This window comes from Alexandromys fortis, unplaced genomic scaffold, assembly GCF_014885135.2.
Source record: "Alexandromys fortis isolate MF-2015 unplaced genomic scaffold, M_Fortis_MF-2015_v1.1 scaffold_159, whole genome shotgun sequence".
Taxonomy (NCBI): domain Eukaryota; kingdom Metazoa; phylum Chordata; class Mammalia; order Rodentia; family Cricetidae; genus Alexandromys; species Alexandromys fortis.
Window position 1 is genome coordinate 2,628,243 of NW_026068031.1, and position 25,402 is coordinate 2,653,644.

General features: G+C 42.2%; 1 protein-coding gene across 4 annotated transcripts; it reads left to right on the forward strand.

The window, feature by feature from the left end:
• The first annotated feature begins 274 nt into the window (after window positions 1-274).
• Ptgr2 (prostaglandin reductase 2) lies at window positions 275-25,214 on the forward strand. 4 transcript variants are annotated; one of them, XM_050164504.1, is made up of 11 exons: window positions 278-416; window positions 1,760-1,915; window positions 5,707-5,791; window positions 7,989-8,107; window positions 11,733-11,924; window positions 12,350-12,520; window positions 15,992-16,201; window positions 17,878-17,999; window positions 18,949-19,036; window positions 21,529-21,568; window positions 23,198-25,214. In XM_050164504.1, the coding sequence occupies exons 3-11, from the start codon at window positions 5,755-5,757 to the stop codon at window positions 23,272-23,274; spliced, it is 1,056 nt and encodes a 351-aa protein (XP_050020461.1). In that variant the 5' UTR covers window positions 278-416; window positions 1,760-1,915; window positions 5,707-5,754; the 3' UTR covers window positions 23,275-25,214. The 4 variants fall into 4 exon arrangements, with proteins under 4 accessions (XP_050020460.1, XP_050020461.1, XP_050020462.1 ...); XM_050164505.1 differs by lacking the exon at window positions 278-416 and adding an exon at window positions 433-872; XM_050164503.1 differs by lacking the exon at window positions 1,760-1,915 and having other exon boundaries at window positions 275-416.
• The last annotated feature ends 188 nt before the right edge of the window (window positions 25,215-25,402 follow it).

The following is a 25,402-nucleotide window of genomic DNA, read 5'->3' on the forward strand; positions in this document are numbered from 1 at the left end:
GTGACATCGCAGGTCAAGGTCCAGAGCGGCAGCGGAACACCAACGGGCATTAATTTATGCATACTCCTGCCTAGACTAGCAATACTCCAGCTATTCCTTCCACCTCTCCCCGACCCTGGGGACCCGGGATTCCGTCTAAACTCCAGGTCCCGCCCCGGGAGGGAGCGCGGAGCCAGTTTAGCCCTGCGCTTGCGTAGTGTGGTTCTAGGGCAAGGGTCGTCCCGCCAGCAGGCGCCTTGCTGGTCACCAAATCTCGCGAGATCTCAAGCGGACAGTCGTGCGGGTGGGGGGGGGGGTCACTGCATCCGGACGCCCCGCCGGAAGTCGGATGAAACCCACAGAGGAGGAGAAAGCTCCGATCCGGGGGTGACCTGTGGGCGTCCTCACCGAGCTCCTGGCGACACCCGACACCGGCGGTATAGCCTGGGACACTAGACTAGAGAATTCCCGATAAGCGGCTGTTTAAGAGTTGTCAGGGTTGGGCATGATTGTCTGAGGGGCCTCAGATTTGAGCATCTATTGAGCACCTACTGTGTGCATAGGGATATACTTAAATCTTGTCAAAAGCTCTTGGTGCTGAGAACCTAGGCACTCGGCTTGAAATTCTGGTCAGTTTCTGTGAAAGTGGTTGGTAGTAGGAGCTACAGAGGACGGTTGGGTTTCCCAGGGAAGGAAGAACCATGCAGGAATCTAACATGATGGCAGAGAGGGCAGAGGAAAGGCCAGCCGAATCCTCTGGGGCAGAATGGTCGGACAAGATACAGCTGAACCCGAGGCGTCTTTTATGAAAAGGTGTCGGGCCTGGATTCGATTCCGCAGCATCGCGTTAGGAAGCTCATGTTGTGAAACAGTGTGTTAGAATGGGTTCAAGGGTGAGTGCCAAGTCGTGCGACCTTGGACAAGTCATTCAGCCCCCCCCCCCCCCCTTATAATTTCTGGGAAGAGGAGACATTTTTAACTTCATCTTGGTGGTGTTTGAGGAGGAAGTTGAATTTAATCAAACTAATTAATAATTTATTTTTTTCTCTACTGGGGATTGAATCTGGGACACCCCCCCCCATGCATGCTAAACAAATGGTTGTGGTTTTTGTTTTTTTCTTTTTACTAGACTGTATCTCCAGTTTTTTTTAAATATTTATTTATTTATTATGTACACAATATTCTTTCTGCGTGTATGCCTGAAGGCCAGAAGAGGGCACCAGACCACATTACAGATGGTTGTGAGCCACCATGTGGTTGCTGGGAATTGAACTCAGGACCTTTGGAAGAGCAGGCAATGCTCTTAACCTCTGAGCCATCTCTCCAGCCCCTCCAGTTTGTTTTTCATTTTTATTTTGAGACAGTTTCTCACGAATTTGCTCAGACTGGCCTTGAACTTGCCATCCCAGTTCTGCCCAATAGCCGGGATTACAAATGTACACTATACTATATCATGCCTAGGGGAAGCAAAACTCACTCACCCAGTTTTTGGGCACCTGAAAACATTAGGAACTAAACCATGAGGTCCCACCTGGCTAGAAACATAACATGTTCTCTGCTCAGTGAGCTTCTCCTTACATGGGCCCTCAAGAGGGTTTTTTTCTATGACTAAGCAGATCTTTCGGTGGTATTATTTTAGAACAGTAACACCAGTTACAAACCCACTTAATTTAACAGGCAAATGGGATTGCTGAGGCTTACCCCCACCCACCTCCACCGGCTCTGCCATGGCTCTTCCCCACTGCCCTTCTGATCTTGAATTTGGACTGTCGTATTCTAGGTGGAAATTTTGTGAGTAAATCAAGGTTGATTGTTACGCTGTCGAGAGTTTGGCTGTCCTTCACTAATCAGTTATATTTGGCGGGTGAAGATTTCTGATTTAAAACAGAAGGATCCGCAGTGGCACCTGTCGTGATGACGAGCCGTGTTTATGCAGGTCTGTCACATCATAGTCATGTCTTTGAATGCTTTGCTTGTGTTCGGGGAGCTTCACCACTGAGCTACAAGTGTAGCCAAGCCATAGATTTTTCTTTTGTAGACAGGATCTCTCCTGTAATCTAGGTGGCCTTCAACTTGAGATCCTCAGGCCTCAGCCTCTGGAGTCCTGGTATTACAGGCATATAGTACCCTGTTAGCTATATTATGTTGTTTTTTTTGAGACAAAGTCTCTTGTAGCCCAGGCTGGCCTGGAATTTTGTTATGTAGCTGAGGCTGACTTTGAACTCAGTTCCCTGGCCTCTACCTTCTTGGGATCACAAGTGGTAGGCATCACTGTTGGCTCTATTATTTTAGGGAAATAAAACAAGGCTGAAAGTAAATAAATATGAAACTTCACTGTCTGATGGTTAACACTGATCGTTGGGATCAGAACCACTGAGGAGGCAAGCTTCAGTGCACACCTGCGAGGACTTAGCTTGAGTTTAGGTTAATTGAGGGAGGTCGGCTCACCCTCAGATTGGCACTGTTTCCTCTGGTTGGGTCCTGGATTGAATAAAAAGAACAAAGCTAGTTGGACACCAGCATCCACTGTCTCTGGTTCTTGGGGTGTCTTGTGACCCTGCCTCCATCACCTGCTGCGACTTCTCCACAATGGACTGCACCCTTGAACCATGAGCCAGAACAAACCTGTTCTCTCTGAAGTTGCCTCTGTCAGGGTATTTCCTCACAGCCACAGGAAGAGACTGAGGCAATTGGAACTGGTCCTTTGAAAATTCAGCCATCACAGTACAATTAATAACCACAGGACAGTCTGACCAACTGCATTGGAATAAACTCGCCTTTTAATTTTTATGTGACTTCTATACATGGCAGTTCCATAGGAAATGTGTCCGGCAGGATGTGATGAAATGTACTTGTAGTCGCAGCCAGTTAAGACGATGAGGCCAGGGAAGCCCTGAACTCCAACTCGGGAATGTGAACACCCAGCAGCCCCATCTCAAAAAGAAAAGTCTCCCATGGACTAAATGACTTGAGGAAATAAGATAGCACCGCATAGATTCCTGTCCTATGCTGGGCAGTGGTGCACGCCTTTAATCCCAGCACTTGGGAGGCAGAGGTAGGTGGATCTCTGTGAGTTCGAGGCCAATCTGCTCTACAGCGTGAGTTCCAGGACAGGCTCCAAAGTTACAGAGAAACCCTGTCTTGAAAAGCAAAACAACAAAAGATTCCTGCCTCCCCCCCCCCCAAAAAAAAGAATCTGGCCTCCTGCATGCCAGGATCCCTAGTGGGGGTTGGGGTGGAGAAAGAGAAATTGAATCTCATTATCTTCTAAATCTGCCTAATCTACCTATCACTCTCAAATAGGACAAGAAGATAGAAGAAAAAGTCACAGTGAGGAACAGTCAGGACTTTATAGACAAAAGTGACAAGCATGAAATAGAAAGGAAAGAGCCCCGAATGCAGTGTGTGAACCTGAGTCCTGACGCTGACCATCAGCTGCCATTGTCTGGGCTGTTTGAGCACTGGATGTTAGGGGCAAGAGGCTGCCTGTGCTGCTGATTCTGTCACTAATGGCACAGTATATGTTGTCCAGAAACTTAACTGAAGGATATTTGAGTGAAACAGGATGATAATGGGATTTGCTTTAAAGGAAAGCCGGAAAGTATTTTATTCTGATGAAGAGTATCCCAAAGGAAAGAATGAGTTTGAGATCAGCTAGCCATTTCTGCCATCACTAGTGAGATTATCAGTATGCACATTAGAGAGTTTAAAGGAGTAGGATGTGTTTCTGCATTCATCCTCCGACCTTACTGAATGTTACCAACACCAGACATTTAGTTTTTTCCCTTTGGGTCCTAGGTTTCAAGCCTAGGACCTCATACATGCCAGGCAAGTGCTCTACCACTAAGCTGTATCTCCAGTCCTAAACATGTCATTTTTTACATGTGTTATGAGTGTTTGCCACATGCATGTGCATCAAGTGCATGTCTAGTGCCCAAGGAGGCCAGAAGAGGGTACTGGGTGCTTTGGAACTGGAGTTAGAAATAGTTGTGAGGCATTGTGTGGGTGTTAAGAAGGGAACCCATGTCCTGTGCAAGAGCAGCAAGTACTCTTCACAGCTGAGCCTTCTCTCCAGTCCTCATGCTCCTGCGGAAGAACTGACTCTTGCAGATGGTCATTAATCACCACATATATGTACGCCACAATATACGTGAACGCCCACGTGTACACCACAGTATACGTGAACCCCCACGTGTACACCACAGTATACGTGAACCCCCACGTGTACACCACAGTATATGTGAACCCCCACGTGTACACCACAGTGTACATGCCCCTCCCACCAAAACAAGAATGTAAAACAACAAAATAAGCTCAAACCCCTGAGAAAAAGAAAGCTTGTTAGTAATTCAGTCACTGAGAAGGTGGATTTCTGGGGCACCCCGGCATACACACTCAGAACACAAACATGAAAGAACCTTTGAAAAATTGGTTGTAGGGGCTGGAGAGATGGCTCAGAGGTTAAGAACATTGCCTGCTCCTCCAAAGGTCCTGATTCAATTCCCAGCAACCACATGGTGGCTCACAACCATCTGTAAAGGGGTCTGGTGCCCTCTTCTGGCCTGCAGGCATACACAGAAACAGAATATTGCATACATAATAAATAAATATTTTTTTAAAAATTGGTTGTATTACAGTTGAAGAGAGTTTTGTTGTTTTTGGCTTTTTGAGACAGAGTTTCTCTGTGTAGCCTTGGCTGTCTTGTCTACAGAACTCACTCTGTAGATCAGGCTGGTCTCGAATCCAGAGATTCACCTGCCTCTGCCTCCCGAGTACTGGGATTAAAGTTGTACGCCATCATGTCCAGTTTAAATTTTTTTAAATTTATTTTGTGTGGGTGTCAGGGCTGTGTGTATGCTACGGCACACGTGGAGATCAAAGGGTAACTTCTGGAAGTCATGTGGGTCCTGGAGATAAACTCAGGACAGTAAGCTTAGCATCAGGAGCCTTTACTGTACATGGAGGCATCTTGCTGGCCCAAGCAGTTTAAGTTTTTAGTCTGTTTTCTGATATTTGGGATCCCATCCTGGTTGTACATGTTGGACAAGTGCTTTACTGCTGAGTTGTTTTTCATTTATAGCTTGATTAACTGCCTGATTCTGGAGGAACGTGAATTGGGGTTGTTGTTGTATGTTTATTTTTAATCAAGCCTTAGTAGAATGCTTAATCCTGACGGTGTGAAGACAAATGTCTCAGAATTACCCACGACACAGGATGAACTTGATCCTATTAGCTAAAAATTCTAATTGGACTTAGCTACTATTTTCTCCATATGTTTACATTAGGAAGCAAACTGACAAGAGAGTATTATATGGTTTTTTAAATTCTGCTCTTTTTAGTTCATGGGTATTGGTGTTTTGCCTTTGTGTAAGTCTGTACACCACATGCATGTGGTGCCTGAGAGAGAAGAGGGTGACAGAATTCCAGCACTGGAGTTGTGAGCTGCCCTGTGGGTGCTGGAAACTGAGAGCCAATGCTCTTAGCCACTGAGCAATCTCTCTAGCTCTTTTTAGACTCTAAATATGACTTCTCCTCTCCATTCAGAAGCACAAATGGAGTTTTAAATTTTTCTTTCCTTGGTTTTCCGAGACAGGGTTTCTCTGTGTAACAGCCCTAGCTATACTGGAATGTGCTTTAGGGACTAGGCTGACTTTGAACTCAAGAGTTTAAAAAATTTTTTAATTGAATACTTCACATCTTTCTAACGATTTTTTTTTATAATTACAGGATTTATTTCCTACAGAAGCCTTGTGAGGCTCCTGCACAGATAGAGCGATGATTGTACAGAGAGTAGTATTGAACTCCCGACCTGGTATGTATCGTCTGTGACAAATGAGCAGTCCTGGTCTCTGTAATCATTCGTGGAAATAGAAGAATAAAAATTGACATGATATCCATGTGGTAAACTAAGGTAGTAAAGTAAATTAAAATTAGTAAATTTTAAATCTTTAAGTTTGAGGTTAGAGTGAGTTTCAGGACAGCCAGTGCTACACAGAGAAACCTTATCTCAAAAAATAAATAAAGAAAGAAAGAAAGAAAGAAAAAAGAAAAGAAAGAAAAAGACTAGTAAATGTGTTAGATACAACCTTTTAGACAATGTCATATTCCGTTTTCAAATGTCAACTTTTCTCCCTTTTTAAAAAAATATTTGCCGGGCGGTGGTGGCGCACGCCTTTAATCCCAGCACTCGGGAGGCAGAGGCAGGCGGATCTCTGTGAGTTCGAGACCAGCCTGGTCTACAAGAGCTAGTTCCAGGACAGGCTCCAAAACCATAGAGAAACCCTGTCTCGAAAAACCAAAAAAAAAAAAAAAGGAAAGAAATAAAAAAATATTTATTTAACTTTATTTTATATGCATTTGGTATGAAGCTGTCAGATTCCCTGGAACTGGAGTCACAGACAGTGGTCAGCTGCCATGTAGGTGCTGGGAATTGAACCTGGGTCCTCTGGAAGAGGAGTCAGCACTCTTAGTCTCTGAGCCATCTCTCCAGCCCCAGATGTGAACTCTTCAAGGCCATTTGAATCATGGAAAGTTATATTGAAAGTGTCTAATTTTGGATTTTTCCTTGTGGTTGGTGTGACTGATTATTTACAATGGCTTTTCTGTTTTACGAGACATACACCATCTTCTGTCAATACTGACATCTCCCTGGGTCATAGAAACTTAGGTGTGGCAGCAATCCAAGTATGGGCCCACTGTTTTGTGGTCCTGTCTTGTTGCCCGCTCACCATGTTTTCTGCCCTTGGTTTTAGTATAGTGAATAGTTAGACCTTTACATTGGGTCCCACCTTGGAAATCCAATGGTTCTTAAAAAGAAGTTTGCTCTTGTTAAACATAATTCAAGATGAATACACTTCGGTGATGTTAGTGTCTGTTTAAACATTTTATTTATTTATTTGTTTGGTTGGTTTGGTTGGTTAGTTTTTTGAGACAGGGTTTCTCTGTGTAACAGTCCTGGCTGTCTTGGAACTCACTCTATAGACCAGGCTGGCCTTGAACTCACAAGGATCCACCTGCCTCTGCTCCCTGAATGCTGGGATTAAAGGTGTGCGCCACCACTGCCTGACTAAGCATTTTTCTTATACCTCAAGTTTTCTAGTTACCTTATTTTTAAGACTTTAAAAGCAAAATAGTAAATGTTCATGTAAGCCGTTTGTCTTAAAATGAAGGTGGAAAGATTACCTAACTTTTTGGCTTTTCTATTACTTTATAAATTTTAACTCCATAATTAAAAGTTGAGTTCAATTTTTTTGAGGATTTATTTTTATTTTATGTATATAGGGTTTTGCTCCCATGTGTATCCATGCACCCTGTGCATGCAGTGCTCATGGAGGCCAGAAGAGGGCATTGGATACCCTGGGACTGGAGTTCCAGATGTGTGTTAGCAACGGTGTGGGTGTTGGGAATCAGACCCCAGACCTCTGGAAGATCAGCAGATGCTCTTAACCACTGAGCCATCTCTCCAGTCATCCTGTGTCCCACCCTTAGCTCCCAGCGGTCTATCCTCACCTCCTCCCATTTTTTAAAGAGAAGGTCTCACTGTGTAGCCCTGGATGGCCTGGAACTCACCAGGCTGGCCTCAAATTCAGACTCCACAGCCTCTGCCTTCTGAGTGCTGAGATTAAAAGTGTGCACCACCACCCAGCTACACAAGAGAGTGGGATTTTTTATTTTCAGAGTCTTCCTACTTTGAAACAGAATATGTTATATACCTATAATTTTTTTAAAAACAAAATTAGTTTACAAGAGTATTTCTGAACTTAAATTCAAGAGTGATGGGAACTATTTGAAAATTTATGCTGAGTTACCCTTGTTTGAATTAGAAGGGAGCACTTTAAATCCTAGGGTAACTTTAGAAAATGTTATGAGAAAGTAACTTTTCCCAGGCATGGCGCTGTGCACCTTTAGTCCCAGCATGGGATGCAGAGACAAGTGGATCTCTCTGAGTTGGAGATCTAGGGGGGAAAAAAAACAATGTTTTAACTTCATATTTTTGCTTGAAAATCTAGGGAAAAATGGAAATCCAGTGGCAGAGAACTTCAGGATGGAAGAAGTCAGGTTAGCAGATAATATCAGTGAAGGACAAGTTCGGGTTAGAACTCTCTACCTCTCTGTGGATCCTTACATGGTAAGAAGCGGGGGTTGTAATTGATGAAAATAATTCTGCTCTTATGTTTTAGTGTTGTTGCATCAGAATTTTATTGTGCTTATTTGAGAAATGATGTCTTTTTTTTCCTGGTCTCTTGAAACAGGGTTTCTCAGTGTAGTCCTCTAGTTCTCTTGAACTCAAGAGATCCACCTGCTTCTGCCTCCCAAGTGCTGGGATTAAAGACGTGTGCCACCATGCCCATCTTAACACTCACTAACACTTATAGACATAATACTTGGCGTGAAGAAGTATCTCATTGTGGGTTGTTTTCCATTTTTCTTAATGATTAATTTTGAGCACATTTCCATGTGGTTATTGGCCACTTGTATGTCTTTGAAGAAATACCTACCTAGAGTACACAAACATCTTAAACTTGAATTATTTGGGGCTGAAGAGATGGTTCAAAGCAATTACTGTTCTCGCAGAGGACCCAGGTTCTATTCCCAGTACCCAAATGGTATCTCACAGCTGTCTGTAACTTTAATTATAGGGGTCCAAGTCCCTCTTCTGAACTTTTTGGGCATCAGATATACACTTGGTGCAGGAAAAACATTCATTCACATTAAAAAATAACAATAAATTTGATTAAAAAACAGAAAAATGTCTCATTTCATGGAAAATTAAAAAAAATCTTTATTATTGAGTTATAGTCTTTGTTTTCTAGATATAAACCCTGGTACCCCATACTGTTCTGTAAGAAATATCTCCTAGCCAGGACAAAGAAACCCTGTTCTGAAGAACAAATAAAAAATAATTATCTCCTGTTTTATGGATTCTTTACACTCTATTGCAATGACAATATACTTCTTGTATGTTGTTCATTTTGATAAAGTCCAGTTTACTACTTTTTCTTTTTGTCATATACATGTGATCTCATATTTAAGGCTTTGCTTCACCCAACACTATGAAGATTTAACCCCAACTTTTCTTCTAAGAGGTTTATAGTTTTAGCTGTAAAATTATATGTGTGGCCCATTTTGAGTTAATATTTGTATGTGTTATGAGAAAGAGGTCTGTATTATAGTTCTCCGAGGAGACAGAAACTGTGGGAGACAGACGCAGTTATAGAGGCATAGAGAGAGAAGAAAGGATTTGTTAGGCAATTAGCTAACAATTATGGAGACTGAAACGTCCTCTAGAAAACCAGGGAGGCCTTGGCTCAGTCCAAGTCTGAAGAGACTTGAGAACCAGGGAAACATATAATGAAAGTCTTACTCCGAGGCCAAAGGCCTGGAGCCTGCTACACTTGTCCGTTGGAAGTGTGAGTCCCAGAGACCATAGGCCAAAGAACAGCTCTGAAGTCTAAGGGCAGAGCAAAGACGTCCACTCCAGAGAAGGAGCGGATGCTTCCATATTCCAGGTGATGTTAGGCAAGCATATTGAACTACAACCCTGCTGACACCCCAGCTGAATGAATCATCACAGGGTTCAGCTTCAGTCTTTTGGTGGATACACAGTTATGTAGCATGAACCCAGAGTCAGATATTGGGGTTCACCCTGAAGATCAGAAAATCAACACAGCCAAGCCACTAGAGAGCTCTTACCGCTATGAAATCCTCAGACTGAAAGAGAGAGTTCCTGTCTCATCCTGCCTTATATTCCTCTCTAGTGCTGGGATTAAAGGTGTGAGCCACCACCACCTGCTGACTAGTGTGGCTGCTGGGATTAAAGGTGTGGCTACCACTGCCTGGCCTGTATCACTGACTAGTCTGGCTGCTTTGCACTGATCTTCAAGCAGCCTTTATTTATTAAAACACAAATAATAAACTGGGCGGTGGTCCTTTAATCCCAGCACTCAGGAGGCAGAGGCAGGCGGATCTCTGAGTTTGAGGCCAGCCTGGTCTACAAGAGCTAGTTCCAGGACAGACTCCAAAGCTACAGAGAAACCCTGTCTCAAAAAAACAAAAACAAATAATATTGCACTATACAGTTGTGTAGGTATCGTTTGTTGAAAAGACTGCACTTTGCTCCTGATACCTTTGTTGAAAATCTGCTGTGAGCTGGGGGGGAGGGGTCTCATACGTGCACCCCAGAACTGGAAAAGCTGACTTTGAGCTTGGGGGGGTCTCACAGTGCACCCCAGCACTGGGAAAGCTGAGGCAGGAAGGTCACTGCAAGTTTGATGCTAGCCTGAATTACAGTGAGACTAAAAAATAAATAAACTGTAAATCAGTTGACCATTATAGCATTTACTTCTAGATTCAAACCTTATTCCATTAATATGTGTGTTTATTCAAATGTGCCATGTTACCTTGATTATTATGACTACAGTGAGTTTGGAAAGCAGCAAGCATGAATCTTCCAATTCTGTTTTTGTTTGTTTGTTACTTTTTAGTCAGTTTTTTTTTTTTTTTTTTTTTTTTTTTTTTTTTTTTTTTTTTTTTTTTTTTTTTTTTTTTGTTCTTTTTTTTTTTTTTTTTTTTTTTTTTTTGGTTTGGTTTTTCAAGACAGGATTTTATTCTTTAGCTCTGGCTGTCCTGGAACTCATTTTGTAGACCAGGCTGGCCTCAAACTCACAGATCTCCACCTGCCTCTGCCTCCTGAGTGCTGGGACTAAAGGCATGTGCCACCACTGCCCGGCTTAAAATGTTTGTGTGTGTGTGTGTGTGTGTGTGTGTGTGTGAGAGAGAGAGAGAGAGAGAGAGAGAGAGAGAGAGAGAGAGAGAGAGAGAGAGAGAGAATTGGCCAGAGGACAACTTGAAAGAGTCTGTTCTCTCCTTTTACCATTTGAATCCTGGGGACCAACCTTAGGTTGCTAGACTTAGTAGCAAGCACCTTCACCTGCTGAGCCGTCCCACCAGCCTTACAAAATAAATGGGTCATCTCCCCTTCCATCTTTGAGTCTGTAAACAATCTGTATTAATTATACCCACTGAACTGTCTCTCCAGGCCCACCCTATGTGCTGTTTACATGTGGAGACCAGAGCACAGCTGTGCAGCCAGTTCTCTCCTTCCACCTTCATGTGGGTTCAGGGGTCAAACTCGGGGTGACTGGCTGATAAGCAAGCCTCCAGGATCCGCCTGGCTCTGCCCCTAGCCCCCCACAAGTGCTGAGGTTGCAGATACACACTGCTGCACCCAACAATGAATCTTTAAAACTTCCAAAAGGAAAAGATGGGCCCTAGGTGGTTTCCTTAATGAATTCCACTCATTTTAAAAATTTTAAAGATGACATTTATGAATTTGTGTTTTTGTGCATACTTGCATGTGCACATACATGACTGCCAGGGCTCACAGGTGGAGGACAGAGGACACTGATGGTTGGTTCTTTCCTCCTTCCATCATGTGGATCCTGGAGACTGAACTCAGGTTGTCAGACAGGCTTGGTGACAAGTGCCTTCCTGCTAACTGTCTCAAAGGTCTTTCTTACCGATGCGCCTTTTTTATGCCAGTACCACACTGTTTTGATTACCATACTCTAATTTAGAACAGATCTAAATTTATTTATTTTCAGTTAGGCTTCTTTACTGGTAAGAGCTAAGTATATGGTTTCCCCAATTTTTGCAGAGTAAAAAAAGGGGGGGAATAGCGCAAGAGAGACTTACCTGCTTTTCTTTCACTGGGTAAATTGAGCGTCCCTTAATGAAGGCCTTCTTCTCCCCAGCGCTGTAAGATGAACGAGGACACCGGCACTGATTACTTAGCGCCCTGGCAGCTGTCTCAGGTGGTTGATGGTGGCGGTATTGGAGTTGTGGAAGAGAGCAAGCACACACATTTGGCTAAAGGCGATTTTGTGACTTCTTTTTATTGGCCCTGGCAAACCAAAGCCATTCTAGACGGGAATGGCCTTGAAAAGGTGACATATAATATAAAACTTTCTGAGTTTTCTTCCTTTATTCTCATGTCTACATTCATATTACTTTGTGAGGGAGGGACTAACATTGGATTAGGTCCCCAACTCTCTGACCTCACTTAGTATCATCACCTTAAAGGTCTTGATGCAGTATACTTACAGGGAGGGACATAGCGATCTGACAGAGGGAGTTGGGTGTGGACACTAGTCATTCTTTAGCTCTGACTTCTTGGCTTAAAACTGTGATTTCAGTATTGCTTAAAATGGACTTTTTTTTTGGGGGGGGGTTCCAAGACAGGGTTTCTCTATAGCTTTGAAGCCTGTCGTGGCCTCGAACTCACAGAGATCCACTTGCCCCTTCTCCCAAGTGCGGGGATTAAAGGTGTGCCTCACCATCGCCTGGCTAAAATGTGCATCTTTTATTTCAGGTAGACCCACAACTTGTGGATGGACATCTTTCATATTTTCTTGGAGCTATAGGTATGCCTGGTCTGACTTCCTTGATTGGGGTACAGGAGAAAGGTCACATATCTGCTGGATCCAATCAGACAATGGTTGTCAGTGGAGCAGCGGGTGCCTGTGGATCTTTGGCTGGGCAGGTAAAGTCTCTAAAAATTACTTGACTTTTCTAAAATAGAAGGCATAAGCAGATCACAGAATCCATGTGTGCAATTTAGAATATAAAACTGAGGGCTGGCGGGGGGAGGGGAGAGGCAGGGAGGGAGCAGAGAAAAATGTAGAGCTCAATAAAAATCAATTAAAAAAACAACTGAGGGGGGCTGGAGAGATGGCTCAGTGGTTAAGAGCACTGGCTGCTCTTCCAGAGGTCCTGAGTTCGATTCCCAGCAACCACATGGTGGCTGACAACCATCTGTAATGAGATCTGGCACCCTCGTCTGGCATGCAGGCATACATGGAGGCAGAATGTTGTATACTTAATAAATAAATAAAATCTTAAAAAAAAAAAAAACAACTGAGGGCTGATGACACAGATCAATTGGTAGAGCGCTTGCCTACCATGCTTGTAGCTCTGGGTTTGATCCCTAACACCACATAAAACAGGTGTGGTGACACCTGTAATCTCAGCACTTACAAAGCAGAGGAAGAAGATCAGAAGTTCAAGGCTATCCTCTGTTACTTAGTGAGTTCAAGCCCAGCCTGGACTGGACTACATAAAAGTTTGTCACAAAAAGTAACTAATTTTAGAGTTAGCCATTTGTAAGTTCCTGTGATACAGCAAATAACCTCATACCTACGTATATGCAAGCAACACTGATTAAACTTAATTAAAGACTGAAAGTGGGAGGGACCTGTTACAGTGAAGGAGGAATTCAGAGGAACGGGAAAGGTGAGAGAGGGAATGTGGCCGACTGTAACCAAACTATAGGATACACATATGTGAACTTGTCAAGGATAAAAATGATCTTAACTAAAAAGATCTGTTATTTTTGTTTGATGTGTTTGTGTGAGCACATGCATGTATGTTCGAGTGTAAGATCCCTTGGGACTAGAGTTACAAGTGGTTGTGAGCCTCCTGAAATTGCTGTATCAAACCAAACCCAGATCTTCTATAAGAGTAGTAAGTGCTCATAGCCACTGAGCCTCTCTCCAGACTTCTTCTTTAAAATTTTTATTATGTCATTATTTTGCACATTGTTGGCGGAAATGGTATTATTATCTGTTTAGATTCTGTTAATAACAATATGAAAAAAACAGGTTTTTGTGTTTCTTTCTCTGTTAAATAAAAGTGTGGCAAGTGTTAGAGTAGTTCTGTCATCTGTATAGGGATAGAAATCTTAGAGATCCGTAGATAAGCAGGGAATAGAGAGATGGCCCAGTGACCAAGAGTACTCACTGTACTTGCAGAAAACCCAGGTCAGTTCTCAGCACCAGAGTGGCTGCAGGTCAGTGCTGCCTTCTGGCTTATTGGACACCAGGCATGCACATAATACACATACATACATGCAGCCAAAACACACAGATAAATACATCTTCACAAAATATGATGAAGAGGGGTGTTGGGTTGTAGCTCAGTGCTTTGAGCCCTTGCTGAGCATGCATGCATGAAGCTCTATGTTCAGTTGCCTGCACCAAACAACAATATAAAATCAAACTCCTATTTTAGAGAAATTAATATGAATTCTTCATCCTCAAGAAGGTTATTTATTAATGTATATTTTGAAATGGAGTCACTTGTCTCCCTGGCTGACCTCAAACTTACTATGTAGCTTAGACCAGCTTTGAATTCCTATTCCTTCTACCTCGACCTTCCAAGTGCTGATACTGCAGAAAGCTATTGAATTGTAGGTATGTAATAAATGTTTTATAAATAGCAGCAATATTAGTTAGTCATCTCTTTGCTGTGATAAAATGCCTGCCCAGGATGGAGGTTTTTATTTGGTGCACAATTTCAGGCTCTGGGTCATGTTGCATCAGCACTCAAGACACAGAAAGTAGCGAATGCTTGCACACAGCTTGCTCTCTCCTGTGTATTCAGTGAGGTACCCCTACATTCGGTGGGTCTTCCCTTTTCAGTTAACCTAATCTGGATAAGTCTTCATAGCCGTGCCTAGAGGTCTGCTTTCGTGGTGGTGATTCTAGTTGTTGTCAAGATAGCAGTGGAGATCAGCCATCACAGTAGCTGTGGTGGTTTGAATGGGAAATGCCCCCTTGAACTCTTGTCACCCAGTTGGTGGTGCTGTCGGGGAGGGTGCAGCCTTGCTGGAGGAAGTGTGTCTGTCACTAGAGGTGGGCTTTGAGAGTTCAAGGCCTCATGCTCTTCTAGTTTGCTCTTTCTTCTTCCTGCTTGTGGCTGAAGATGTGATCTGTTTCCTGCTCTGCCACCATGCCCGCTGCTTGCTGCCTTGCTTCCCTTGGGAAATGTAAACCCAAATAATCTCTCTGTCTTTAGTTGCTTTTGGTTATGGTGCTTTATCACAGCAATAGAAAGTAACTGATACAGTAGCTTTTATAGTATGGGAAACAATGTATTTTAGCTATTGTTTATGTTCTCCACAGCCCTGAAAATTATTGAATTTTAAGAGTGATAGCTTGGGTCTGATTACTTATTTTAAAAATTACATTATTCTGACCTGACAGTGTCACTGAAAAAAAATTACATTAAAGTTGTAAATTTTAAACTACTTTTTTTTTTAAGGATCACATTATCTGTTCTCAGTCTCTTTGGTTTTAATTTTTTTCTCTTTTCATTTCTTTCTTTTTTTTTTTTTGAGACATAATCTCTTTATGTAGCCTTGACTATTATGGAACTTGCTATATAGAACAGGCTGGCCTTGAACTCATAGAGACACTTGCCTCTGCTTCTGGAGTCCTGGGATCTAAGGCATGTGCCACCGCATTTTAAATGTTTAGTCTAAAGCACTGTAATCAAACCTAAATTGTGATGAGTGCTGCCTGAGAGTGAATCTGGATGTGATGGAACATCACAACCAAAAGTCACTCGGGGAGGAAAGGGCCTATTCTTTTTTTTTAAAAAAAATATTTATTTGTTTATTATGTATACAATATTCTGTCTGTGTATATGCCTGCAGGCCAGAAGAGGGCACCAGATCCCATTACAGATGGTTGTGAGCCACCATGTGGTTGCTGGAAATTGAACTCAGGACCTTTGGAAGAGCAGGCAATGCTCTTAACCTCTGAGCCATCTCTCCAGCCCCCGAAAGGGCCTATTCTTAAACTTCCAGGGAACAGTTCATCACTGGGGGAAGTCATGGCAGGAACCCAGAGACAGGAGCTAAGGACTACTATTGACAGGCTTTTTAATCAACTCCAGATCCACCAGCCCAGGGGTAGCACCACCCACAACGGAATGGGCCCTCCCACTTCAAACACTAAAGAAATGCCACTACAGGCTTGCCTACAGTCAGATTTTATGGAGGCATTTTCTCAGTTGAAGTTCCCGCCTCTCAGATGATGCTAGCTTGTTTCAAGTTGATATGAAAATTAGCCGGGGCAAATATTCTCTTGTACTTGCAATATCTTGTCCTCTTTGACATTTTTATGTTTGTGTGAATATAAAGCCATTTAACTTTCAAACACTTTCTCTCTAGATTGGCCACCTGCTTGGCTGTTCCAGAGTGGTGGGAATTTGTGGAACGCATGAGAAATGCCTCTTTCTGACTTCAGAACTGGGGTTTGATGCTGCAATTAACTATAAAGATGGGAATGTGGCGGCACAGCTCCAAGAATCGTGCCCAACTGGAGTGGATGTCTACTTTGACAACGTTGGTGGTGACATCAGTGATACGGTGATACGTCAGGTGGTTTGCTGGTTTCTTTCTGTTACAAATCCGATACTGTATTTTACTCATTGTGATATTTTTGCTTGATACTGAGGGAAGCTATAAAAGTGTAGTGTTCATTTTGACAAATTCCATGATTATTGTGTTTAAGTTTTACAGAAGATCGTGACACTTGCTTTTATTTTATTGCACATTTGTGTTCTGAATTTCAGTTCCTGCCTTGTGATATATTTTCACCTTCAGTTTACTTTTGTGAAAAATTGAGTTACACTTCTGGAATACTGAGATTCTGTCCTGTATCTCACCAACCACCAATCACCTAACAGCCCTGAGTTGGGTAGGGAGATGGTTTTCATAGATTATTGATGTTATATATTTTTATTGACAATGTGGTAAAGTATCAACAGTGGATAATAAAAATAAATAGATCTTGACTATATGTAAAATTACTTGCAGTTGAGATTATGGTTCAGTGGTTAAGAGTGTGTATTGGTCTTGCAGAGGACCTGAGTTTGAATCTATGTGAGCATCCATGTCAGGCATCTCAAGCTCCAGGGAAAACTGGCCCCTCCGGCCTCATCACTTACACAAATGTGTCAGTTGTGGGGTATCCACCAGAGAAGACTACTTGAACATGGGTTTAAGCCAATAGAAAGTCTTTATTAGATGGCCCGTGTTTGGGTCCCAGTGTAGCCCCAAGCCTTTTTCAGGGTGAGCTTTTAAGCACAAAACCATATCCTGGGTTGACATACTTCAGGTAACAAGAACAGTTAATCAGAAGCAGAACTACAGAAGCCAAAAAGCAAGGTTAATACATTTAGACTTTCCCAGAACTATGGACTTTGATGGATTGGGCTTTTGTTTTGGCAGGCGGGGCTGTCAAAGTGCGGAGTTTAACAGCCTGAATGTTATCATGGAGTCAGCTGTGGTAAAGTCTCAGGACCTGCTAAGGTCTGGGGACCTGTTACAATACCTATACATATTTAGAGACCCACACATATACATATAAAAAATAAGCTTTAAAAAAATAGACATACTAGCCAGGCAGTGGTGACACACCTATAATCCAAGCACTTGATAGACAGAGGCAGATGAATCTCTGTGAGTTCGAGGCCAGCCTGATCTACAAGAGCTAGTTTTTACAGGATAGGCTCCAAAGCTGCAGAGAAACCCTGTCTTGAAAAACCAAAACCAACCAAACAAATAAATAAAATGAACATAGTACAAAAAAGCAGCAAGGTCACTGGCAACTAATGTAATTCTTTTGGTGATCAGCAAACTTTTATTCTACATTCCTTCAGAGTGGACTTAATAAAATCTGTAGGGGCTAGAGAGATGGCTCAGCACTTACGAGCTCTTACAGCTCTTGTGGGTGACTGAGTTTGGAACCTGGCACCTACATCAAGCAGCTGAAAACCATCTGTAATTCCAGATCTAGGGAGATCAAAGGCCCTCTCCTGGCCTCCACCGGCACCTGCATGCATGTGGTGAACATAAAATTTATGGAGGCATGTGCATGCGTGTGCACATACACAAATAAATAAAAAGTACTTCTACATAGGTAAATCTCCAAATAAATGAAACTAATTGAAAAAAGTTTAAGTGTGGTGATTAAATAGCTTTCATTGATGTAGTCCTAAATCCATCAATAGGAAGGTGGCTGAGGGTGTAACTGTCAGTGTTTCTCTGTGCAGATGAATCGGAACAGCCACATCATCCTGTGTGGTCAAATTTCTCAGTACAATAAGGATGTGCCTTACCCTCCTCCACTGTCCCCTGCTGCAGAAGCAATCCAGAAGGAAAGAAACATCACAAGGTATGTGCGCGACCTTTTCCTTACTACCCTGTCACAGGGGCTGGGGCTGTGGAGCTGAATTTCATAGGTGGGAAATGTATTCGTTTATAGTTTTTTTCCTTATTAAGTATAATTGAAAAGTCTTTTATTATTTTTTTTTGTTTCGTTTTTGATTTTTGAGACAGGGTTTCACAGTCCTAGTTGTCCTGGAACTCACTCTGTAGACCAGGCTGACCTCAAAGTCACAGAGATCCGCCTGCCTCTGCCTCCTAAGTGCTGGGATTAAAGGCGTGCGCCACCACTGCCTGACTGAAAAGTAGGTATTTAAAGAGGTTCAATAATTAAATTTTGGTTAATTCTTTCTCAGAAAATAGATACTTGGCTTTGATTGGATGAGATCATGTGAGGCTAGGAAGGAATGTTATCCATAAATAAAAAATCACAATGCTGTTGCCAGGGTTATAGATGATAAGCAGATATAAACAAAATTTGGTGTACTTACTTATCCCTTCACTACACCTAAAGCTGAATCTGACCAGACTCAGCATGGCTATAGGCTAATTTAAAGACAAACAGGGATTTCCAATTTGAAAGATTTGATTGTGTTCATTTGTTTGTTTTTGTTTTTGTTTGTTTCTCTGTTTAACAGCCCTGACTATTCTAGAACACTCTTTTTTTTTTTTTTCCAAGACAGGGTTTCTCTGTGGCTTTGGAGCCTGTCCTGGCACTAGCTCTGTAGACCAGGCTGGTCTCGAACTCACAGAGATCCGCCTGCCTCTGCCTCCCGAGTGCTGGGATTAAAGGTGTGCCACCATCGCCTGGCATTCTAGAACATTCTTTATAGACCAGACTGGCCTTGAACTCACAGAGATCTGCCTGCCTCTGCCTCCCACTAAAGGCCCGTGCCACCACTGCCCTTGGGTTCTCACTCTTGATCTCTAATCATTATTCTTTCATTCTCTGTTTACAGAGAGAGATTTACCGTGCTAAACTATAAAGATAAGTTTCAGCCTGGACTTCTCCAGTTGAGTCAGTGGTTTAAAGAAGGAAAGCTAAAGGTAAACCCTCTTTTGTTTTTTGAAACCAGGTCTCCAGTGGCCCAGGCTGGGTCTGAATTTGACAATTACCTTGAATCCTTAATCCCCTATCTCTCTGCCTCATTGGTGCTACAATTCTAGGCATGCTCTACCATGTGGTGCTGGGCTTGAACCCAAAACTAACCAAGTACTCTACCAACTGGGTCACATCCCCAGTCCAAATTTCTATTAACTATAAAAGTATATTTCTGCTGCCACTTGGCATACTTTTTTTGAATTTACTATAGCGAACAATGGTTTCATTACAAAAGATTCCTACAAAAGATTGGCTAGAGAATTGGCTCAGTGGTTAAGAGCACATTGCTCCTGCAGAGAACCCAAGTTTGTTTTCCGACTTGTATATCAGGCTGCTCACAACTGACTGCAACTGCAGCTCCGGGTGCTCTGTGGCTAGCCTCTCTGAACCGCCTAGGTAACTGTGCTCACACGCACATACTCCACAGAGACACACATGTAGACACATAGTTTAAAAAGTTAATCTCTGAATAAAATTTCCTCCCAGATGACCATAATCTTCTGATTGAGAAACCTTTTCATTAGCTTTATGCAATATTTTGTTAAGCTCAGGACTGTAGAGGCTGCTGTGATTAAGAACACTTGCTACTTTTGCAGAGGACCTGATTTTGTTCTCAGCACTGACATGGCTGCTACAGTTGTCCATAACTCCAGTTCCAGGGGATCCAGTAACCTCTTCTGGCCTCCCAGGGCACCAAGCACACAGTGGTGCATACATGTACATACATCTATGCATGCAGGCAAAACACAGATAAACAATTACTAAGCTTTATTCTCCATAGATTAGTTACAGAGTCAATAGGTATGTCTCCTGAGATCTAAATTTGTAATGTTCATTAATTTAACAAGTATTTGTGGAACTGTACTTAGAAATTCTGATTTCTTTTTTCATGCTATTTCTGGATGTTCTGTCTACAGAAATTTTTGTATACCACTTGCTTGCCCTGGTTCTCACAGAGGACTGAAGAGAGTGTCAGATACCCTGGAACTGGAGTTACAAGTGGTTGTGAGCTGCCATCTGGGTGCTGGGAATTGAACCTGGGTCCTCTGAAAGAGCAGCCAGTGCTCTTAACTGATGAGCCATCTCTCTAGTCCCAGAAATTGTGCTCTCTTAAAAGTCATATAAGCACATACCAGAATGCTCTGTGGATATTTTTTTAATGAGAATTGGTTAAATTTTATGTAACTAGAATGAGTTAATACTACATTTTAGAAAGTACAGAAAGCAGTTGTAAACTCAGTAGTACAATTACGTTACTTCAGCTTAATATAATCTATTTCCTTTTAATTTTTATAGATTCAAGTAAATATCCTTTTAATATTCATTTCCTTTATGGTTATTCTGATTTTAATTGTTGGGCAAAATTAGAAGTTTTTTGTTTTGTTTTGAAGACAGTTCTTTGTGTTGCTTTAGCTGTCCTGGAATTCACTCTGTAGACCAGGCTGGTCTTGAACTCAGAGATCCACCTACTTCTGCCACCTGCCCAAGGACCGGGATTAAGAGCATGTGCCACCACCGCCTGAAATTAGAAATTATTTATCTGGTATCCAGATAAGATGTTCTTGAAACCTGAAAATGATAGGCAAACTTGTATATGTGTATATACACTTAGATAATTTTTTTCCTAGAGGGTGTATGTGGACTGAGGGTGTAACTTGGTAGAGTGTTTGCTTAGCCTGCATGAAGCCTAGTCCACCCCAGGACGGGGAAAAAACAAAACAAAACTGGGTGTAGTGGCAAGGCCTGTCATCCCAGTACTTGGAAGGTGGGGGCAGGAGAGGGTCATAAATTCAAAATCATTTTCAGCTAAATCGCCTGTATAGTTTGTTTAAGATTAGTGTGGGGCAGCAATGAGATGGCTTGGTGAATATGGACACTTGCTGCCTAGTGGATGAATTGAGTTTGATGCGCACAACCCATGTGGTAGAAAAGTAGAAAGAACTGAGCTGGGCATGGTAGTTTATGCCTTTAAACCAATCAGTAGGCTAGCCTTGTCTACAGAACGAGTACCAGTTGTCCTCTGACTTCCACATGCATGCTACGACATGTGCATTCACCCACAAAACAAAGAAATGTATAATTTTTTAAAAAAGCAATTAGAGGGGCTGGAGAGATGGCTCAGTGGTTAAGAGCATTGCCTGCTCTTCCAAAGGTCCTGAGTTCAATTCCCAGCAACCACATGGTGGCTCACAACCATCCGTGATGGGGTCTGGTGCCCTCTTCTGGCCTGCAGGCATACACACAGACAGAACACTGTATACATAATAAATAAATAAATAAATAAATAAATAAATAGCAATCAGACAACAGGAATATAGGATTAGGATTTTACTGAAAAATGGTGCTACCCATTTTTCTACTGTATGCAAAATCCTAAATTGCATTGTTTCCTTTTATGGAAACCATTGACTCTAAATCTAACTATTTTTGATTACAGATCAAAGAGACTGTGATAAATGGATTGGAAAACATGGGAGGTAAGATGAGTGAAGATTTCTTCTACATATGTGCTCAATGCATATATTGATTTTTCTTTTAATGCTACTTTCAGGTATTTTTTTTTCTTTTTATGTTCTAGAGAATGAACCTATGGCCTCTTTCATGTTAAACACACTTTACCACTGTGCTAAACCCTAGCTCCCCACCACCCCTTTTCTTCTTTGTGGAGACACTGCAGACTGTGTCAACGGAAAGACTGTGCTTTTGTTTATGCGGTGATGGAACCTTGTGCATGCTAGCCTTGTGCATAGCTAAGGCTGAGCTATGTCTTCTTTCCTTGCCTTTGTTTTGTTTCTCTATTTTTTACAGGGAGAATGGGGATGGAGCAGAGCTTTTCTGAGTCCGGGTCTTGGGTAGCCCTGGTTGGCTTTGAATTTGATAGGTGGCTGAGGCTAACCTTAAATTCCTGATCTCCCAAGTGTTGGAATTACAAGAATTTGCCACCACATTCATCTTATTTATTGCTGAGGCTGAGGATACAGGCTATTGGGTAGAGAGCTTATCTACCATAAATGATATACAAATCATGCATATTAGCAACTGCCATAACCCCAGAACTCAGATGCTAGAGGCAGTACAATCAACTTAAGATCATTCTCAGATGAGACTGTTTCAAATATAAATTAAAATTAAAATAAACAAACTGGGTGGTGGTGTGTATGCCTTTAATCCCAGCACTCAGGAGGCAGAGGCAGGTGGATCTCTGTGAATTCGAGGCCAGCCTGGTCTACAAGAGCTAGTGCCAGGACAGGTGCCAAAGCTACACAGAGAAACCCTGTCTTGAGAAACAAAAAACACACCAAAACAAAACAAAAAAAACACAAAAATTATGAAGAGATGACTCATTGGTTAAAAGCATTTGCTGCTCTTTCAGAGGATCGGGGTTCAGATCCTGACACCTACAAGGCAGTTCATAACCAGTTCTAGGTGATCGAGAGCCCTCTTTGGGTCTCTATTGGCACCACACACATGTTGTACACTTACATATGTGCAGGCAAAACACTCATACAAATAAAATAAGTCTCTTGTGTGTGTGTCTTGCCTGCATGCATGTCTGTACACCAAATGCATGTCTGGTGTTCATAGGGATGTGCGAGCCACCACATGAGTGCTGGGAACTGAGCCTGTTTCCTCTGCAAGAGCAACAAGACTCTTAGTCACTAAGCTGTTTCCCCAGCCCCAGATTTATTTATATATATACTTGGGCCAGTGTTCCTATGTGTTCTGTTCTGGAACTCACCCTGCAGACCACGCTACCCCCAAACTCACAGAGATCTGCCTGCCTCTGTCTCCTGAGTGCTGGGATTAAAGGCGTGCACCACCACCACCTGACCCAGTGATTTTTCTTTTTAGATTTATTTTCTTGCCAGGGCAATAGTGGCGCACACCTTTAATCTCAGCATCCAGGACACAGAGGCAGTGGATCTCTGTGAGTTCGAGGCCAGCCTGGTCTACAGAGAGAAACCCTGTCTCAAAACAACAAAAAACAAATAAACAAAAGGCAGAAAAATCACTGAAGAAATTATTCAAACTAATTTTATGTGTTAGACCTCTAACAAACATATAGGAACAATTCTCTTTTCAGATGACCTATTCTTTTTTTTCAGTTGCGTTCCAGTCCATGATGACCGGAGGCAACATCGGGAAGCAGATCGTCTGCATTTCAGAAGATTTTTCTCTGTAGTCTGCGTATCTTCATCAAGGAAGCCCTACATTTTCTACTGTGCACAAAGATTCTTACGACACATTTAAAAAATAATCTTACAGTACAGACTTAAGTGTAATTGTAATATTTTTAGTTACATAACCTTATTTTCAATATCATATATTAACTATATATCTAACATGTGATTGTTAACCATAATACAATGGTTCTCAACCTGTGGGTTGTGACCCCTTTGGAGTCACTACCAAATATCCTGCATAACAGATATTTAACATTACAATTCATAACAGTAGCAAAATTAGTCATGAAGTTGCAATGAAATAATTTTATGGTTGTGGTCCTGTGTTAAGGTGAGGAACTGTGTTAAAGGTCGCAGCATCAGGAAGGGTGAGAAGCACTGCCACAATAGATTTGGTATCATCTGGTTTTTTCTATCTTATTTTCGAGGCAGGGTCTCAAATACAAAGTCCACACTGGCCTCGTACTTGTGATTCTTGTGGCCTGTCTCCTGAGTGCTGGGATCACAGGCATGTCCCACTATACCTAACTTATTTTCCTTGTAATAATAACTAGCAATAATAATTATTTTGGAGATGGGTCTGTTAGTGTAGCTCAGGCTGGACTGATTCCTCAGGTTCCCCACTGCCAATTATCTCTGGGGTTCCAGGCACGTGTTACTCACTATACTCGGCTAATTTTGTTTGTTAAAACTCATGTTACATATATTTGTATCAAATATTTAAAAACTCCTGGATAGTTAATACAACTGTTAATTGACCATATGTAGACATATCTTTAAGTTATTTTTAAAACTGAGTGAAAACTCTAATTCTAAGGTCAGAAGCAGTTAACATCTGTTGAACTGGGGAAATTTTTAACATTATTCTTAAAGTGAGAGTATTAGGATTGAGATGGGCTTTCCATATTTCACACGGAAGAGAGACTTTAAAAGTCTCTATGTACCTATGTGTCTTGTCTGTCTGTACACCACATGCATGCCTGATGCCTGCAGAGGCAAATAGGGCACTGAATCCCTTGGCCCTGGAGAGAGTTTTGAGCCACCATGGAGGTACTGGGTTCTTGAATGCAGGTCCTCTGGTAGAGCAGCTGCTGAGCTGTCTCCCCAGCCTGCCCAAAGAGAGGCTTTTAATGGTATAAGCACGCAGGATTGGGGGCAGTACTGGGAGTATCAGATTGAGGAGCAGTTTAGGGTTGGGAGTGGTATGAAGAGATAAATAACGTCAGCTGGGTTGATGAGCGCAATAGACCAGATTTCCACCCAGCAGGCCGTCTTCTCCCAAATTACTGACTACGTAGCAAGCCTATTTTTGAGATAGTCTGTTATGTAGCTTACTATGTAATTCAGGCTGCCCTGGAATTTACAGATCTCTAACTGCCTGTCGACTTCTGGAGTGCGAGTGGTAAAGGCCTGTACTTTGGGAAACTTTGGAGGGCAAGTAGATATAAACATCACTTGGAATTTTAGTGATTAAAATGGGTTGGGGGAGTGATCAGGGCAGAACACTGTTCAGTATTCTGGGGGCCTTAATTCCCAGTAGCAACTCCCACTCCCAACTCGCCCCAAGTAAAAAAGCTTCAGAAAATGGTGGTGGTGGCGGCACATGCCTTTAATCCCAGCACTCTGGAAGCAGAGGCAGGCGGATCTCTGAGTGCAAGGCCAGCCTGGTCTACAAGAGCTAGCTCCAGGACAGGCTCCAAAAGCTACAGAGAAACCCTGTCTCGAAACAAAAAAAAAGCTTCAGAAAATGATAGCACAAAGTAAACTAACCAATGGTTGTAGACATGAATATTCTACATATATTGATGTTTTTATTAATTGTAACTCAACCTTTAGAAAAGTAAAATTGAAGATGTTTTCTAAGTATGATTTAAGACACTTTTTTACACAGCCAATATATTTTATAGGTGACACTTGTAATAAATATATTCAAACTGTATTAGTAATCACTCAATCCAGTTTTGCATTGGTCTAACCTTGTTTTACATACTTGCTCTAGACCAAGGGTTCTTCATTCTTCATATGTTGGTAACTCCCAAACCTACTTTGTTTTTTGTTTTGTTTGGGGTTGGGTTTTTTGGGACAGGGTTTCTCTGTGTAATAGCCCTAGCTGTCCTGGAGCTAGCT

What these genes read in the sequence shown, in the direction of transcription:
- Ptgr2 (XM_050164503.1), top strand. Translation starts at nt 5,755, where the DNA reads ATGATTGTACAGAGAGTAGTATTGAACTCCCGACCTG. An exon ending in AGTATTGAACTCCCGACCTG is followed by an intron (nt 5,792 to 7,988) that starts GTATGTATCGTC and finishes TTGAAAATCTAG; the next exon opens with GGAAAAATGGAAATCCAGTG. An exon ending in TCTCTGTGGATCCTTACATG is followed by an intron (nt 8,108 to 11,732) that starts GTAAGAAGCGGG and finishes TCTTCTCCCCAG; the next exon opens with CGCTGTAAGATGAACGAGGA.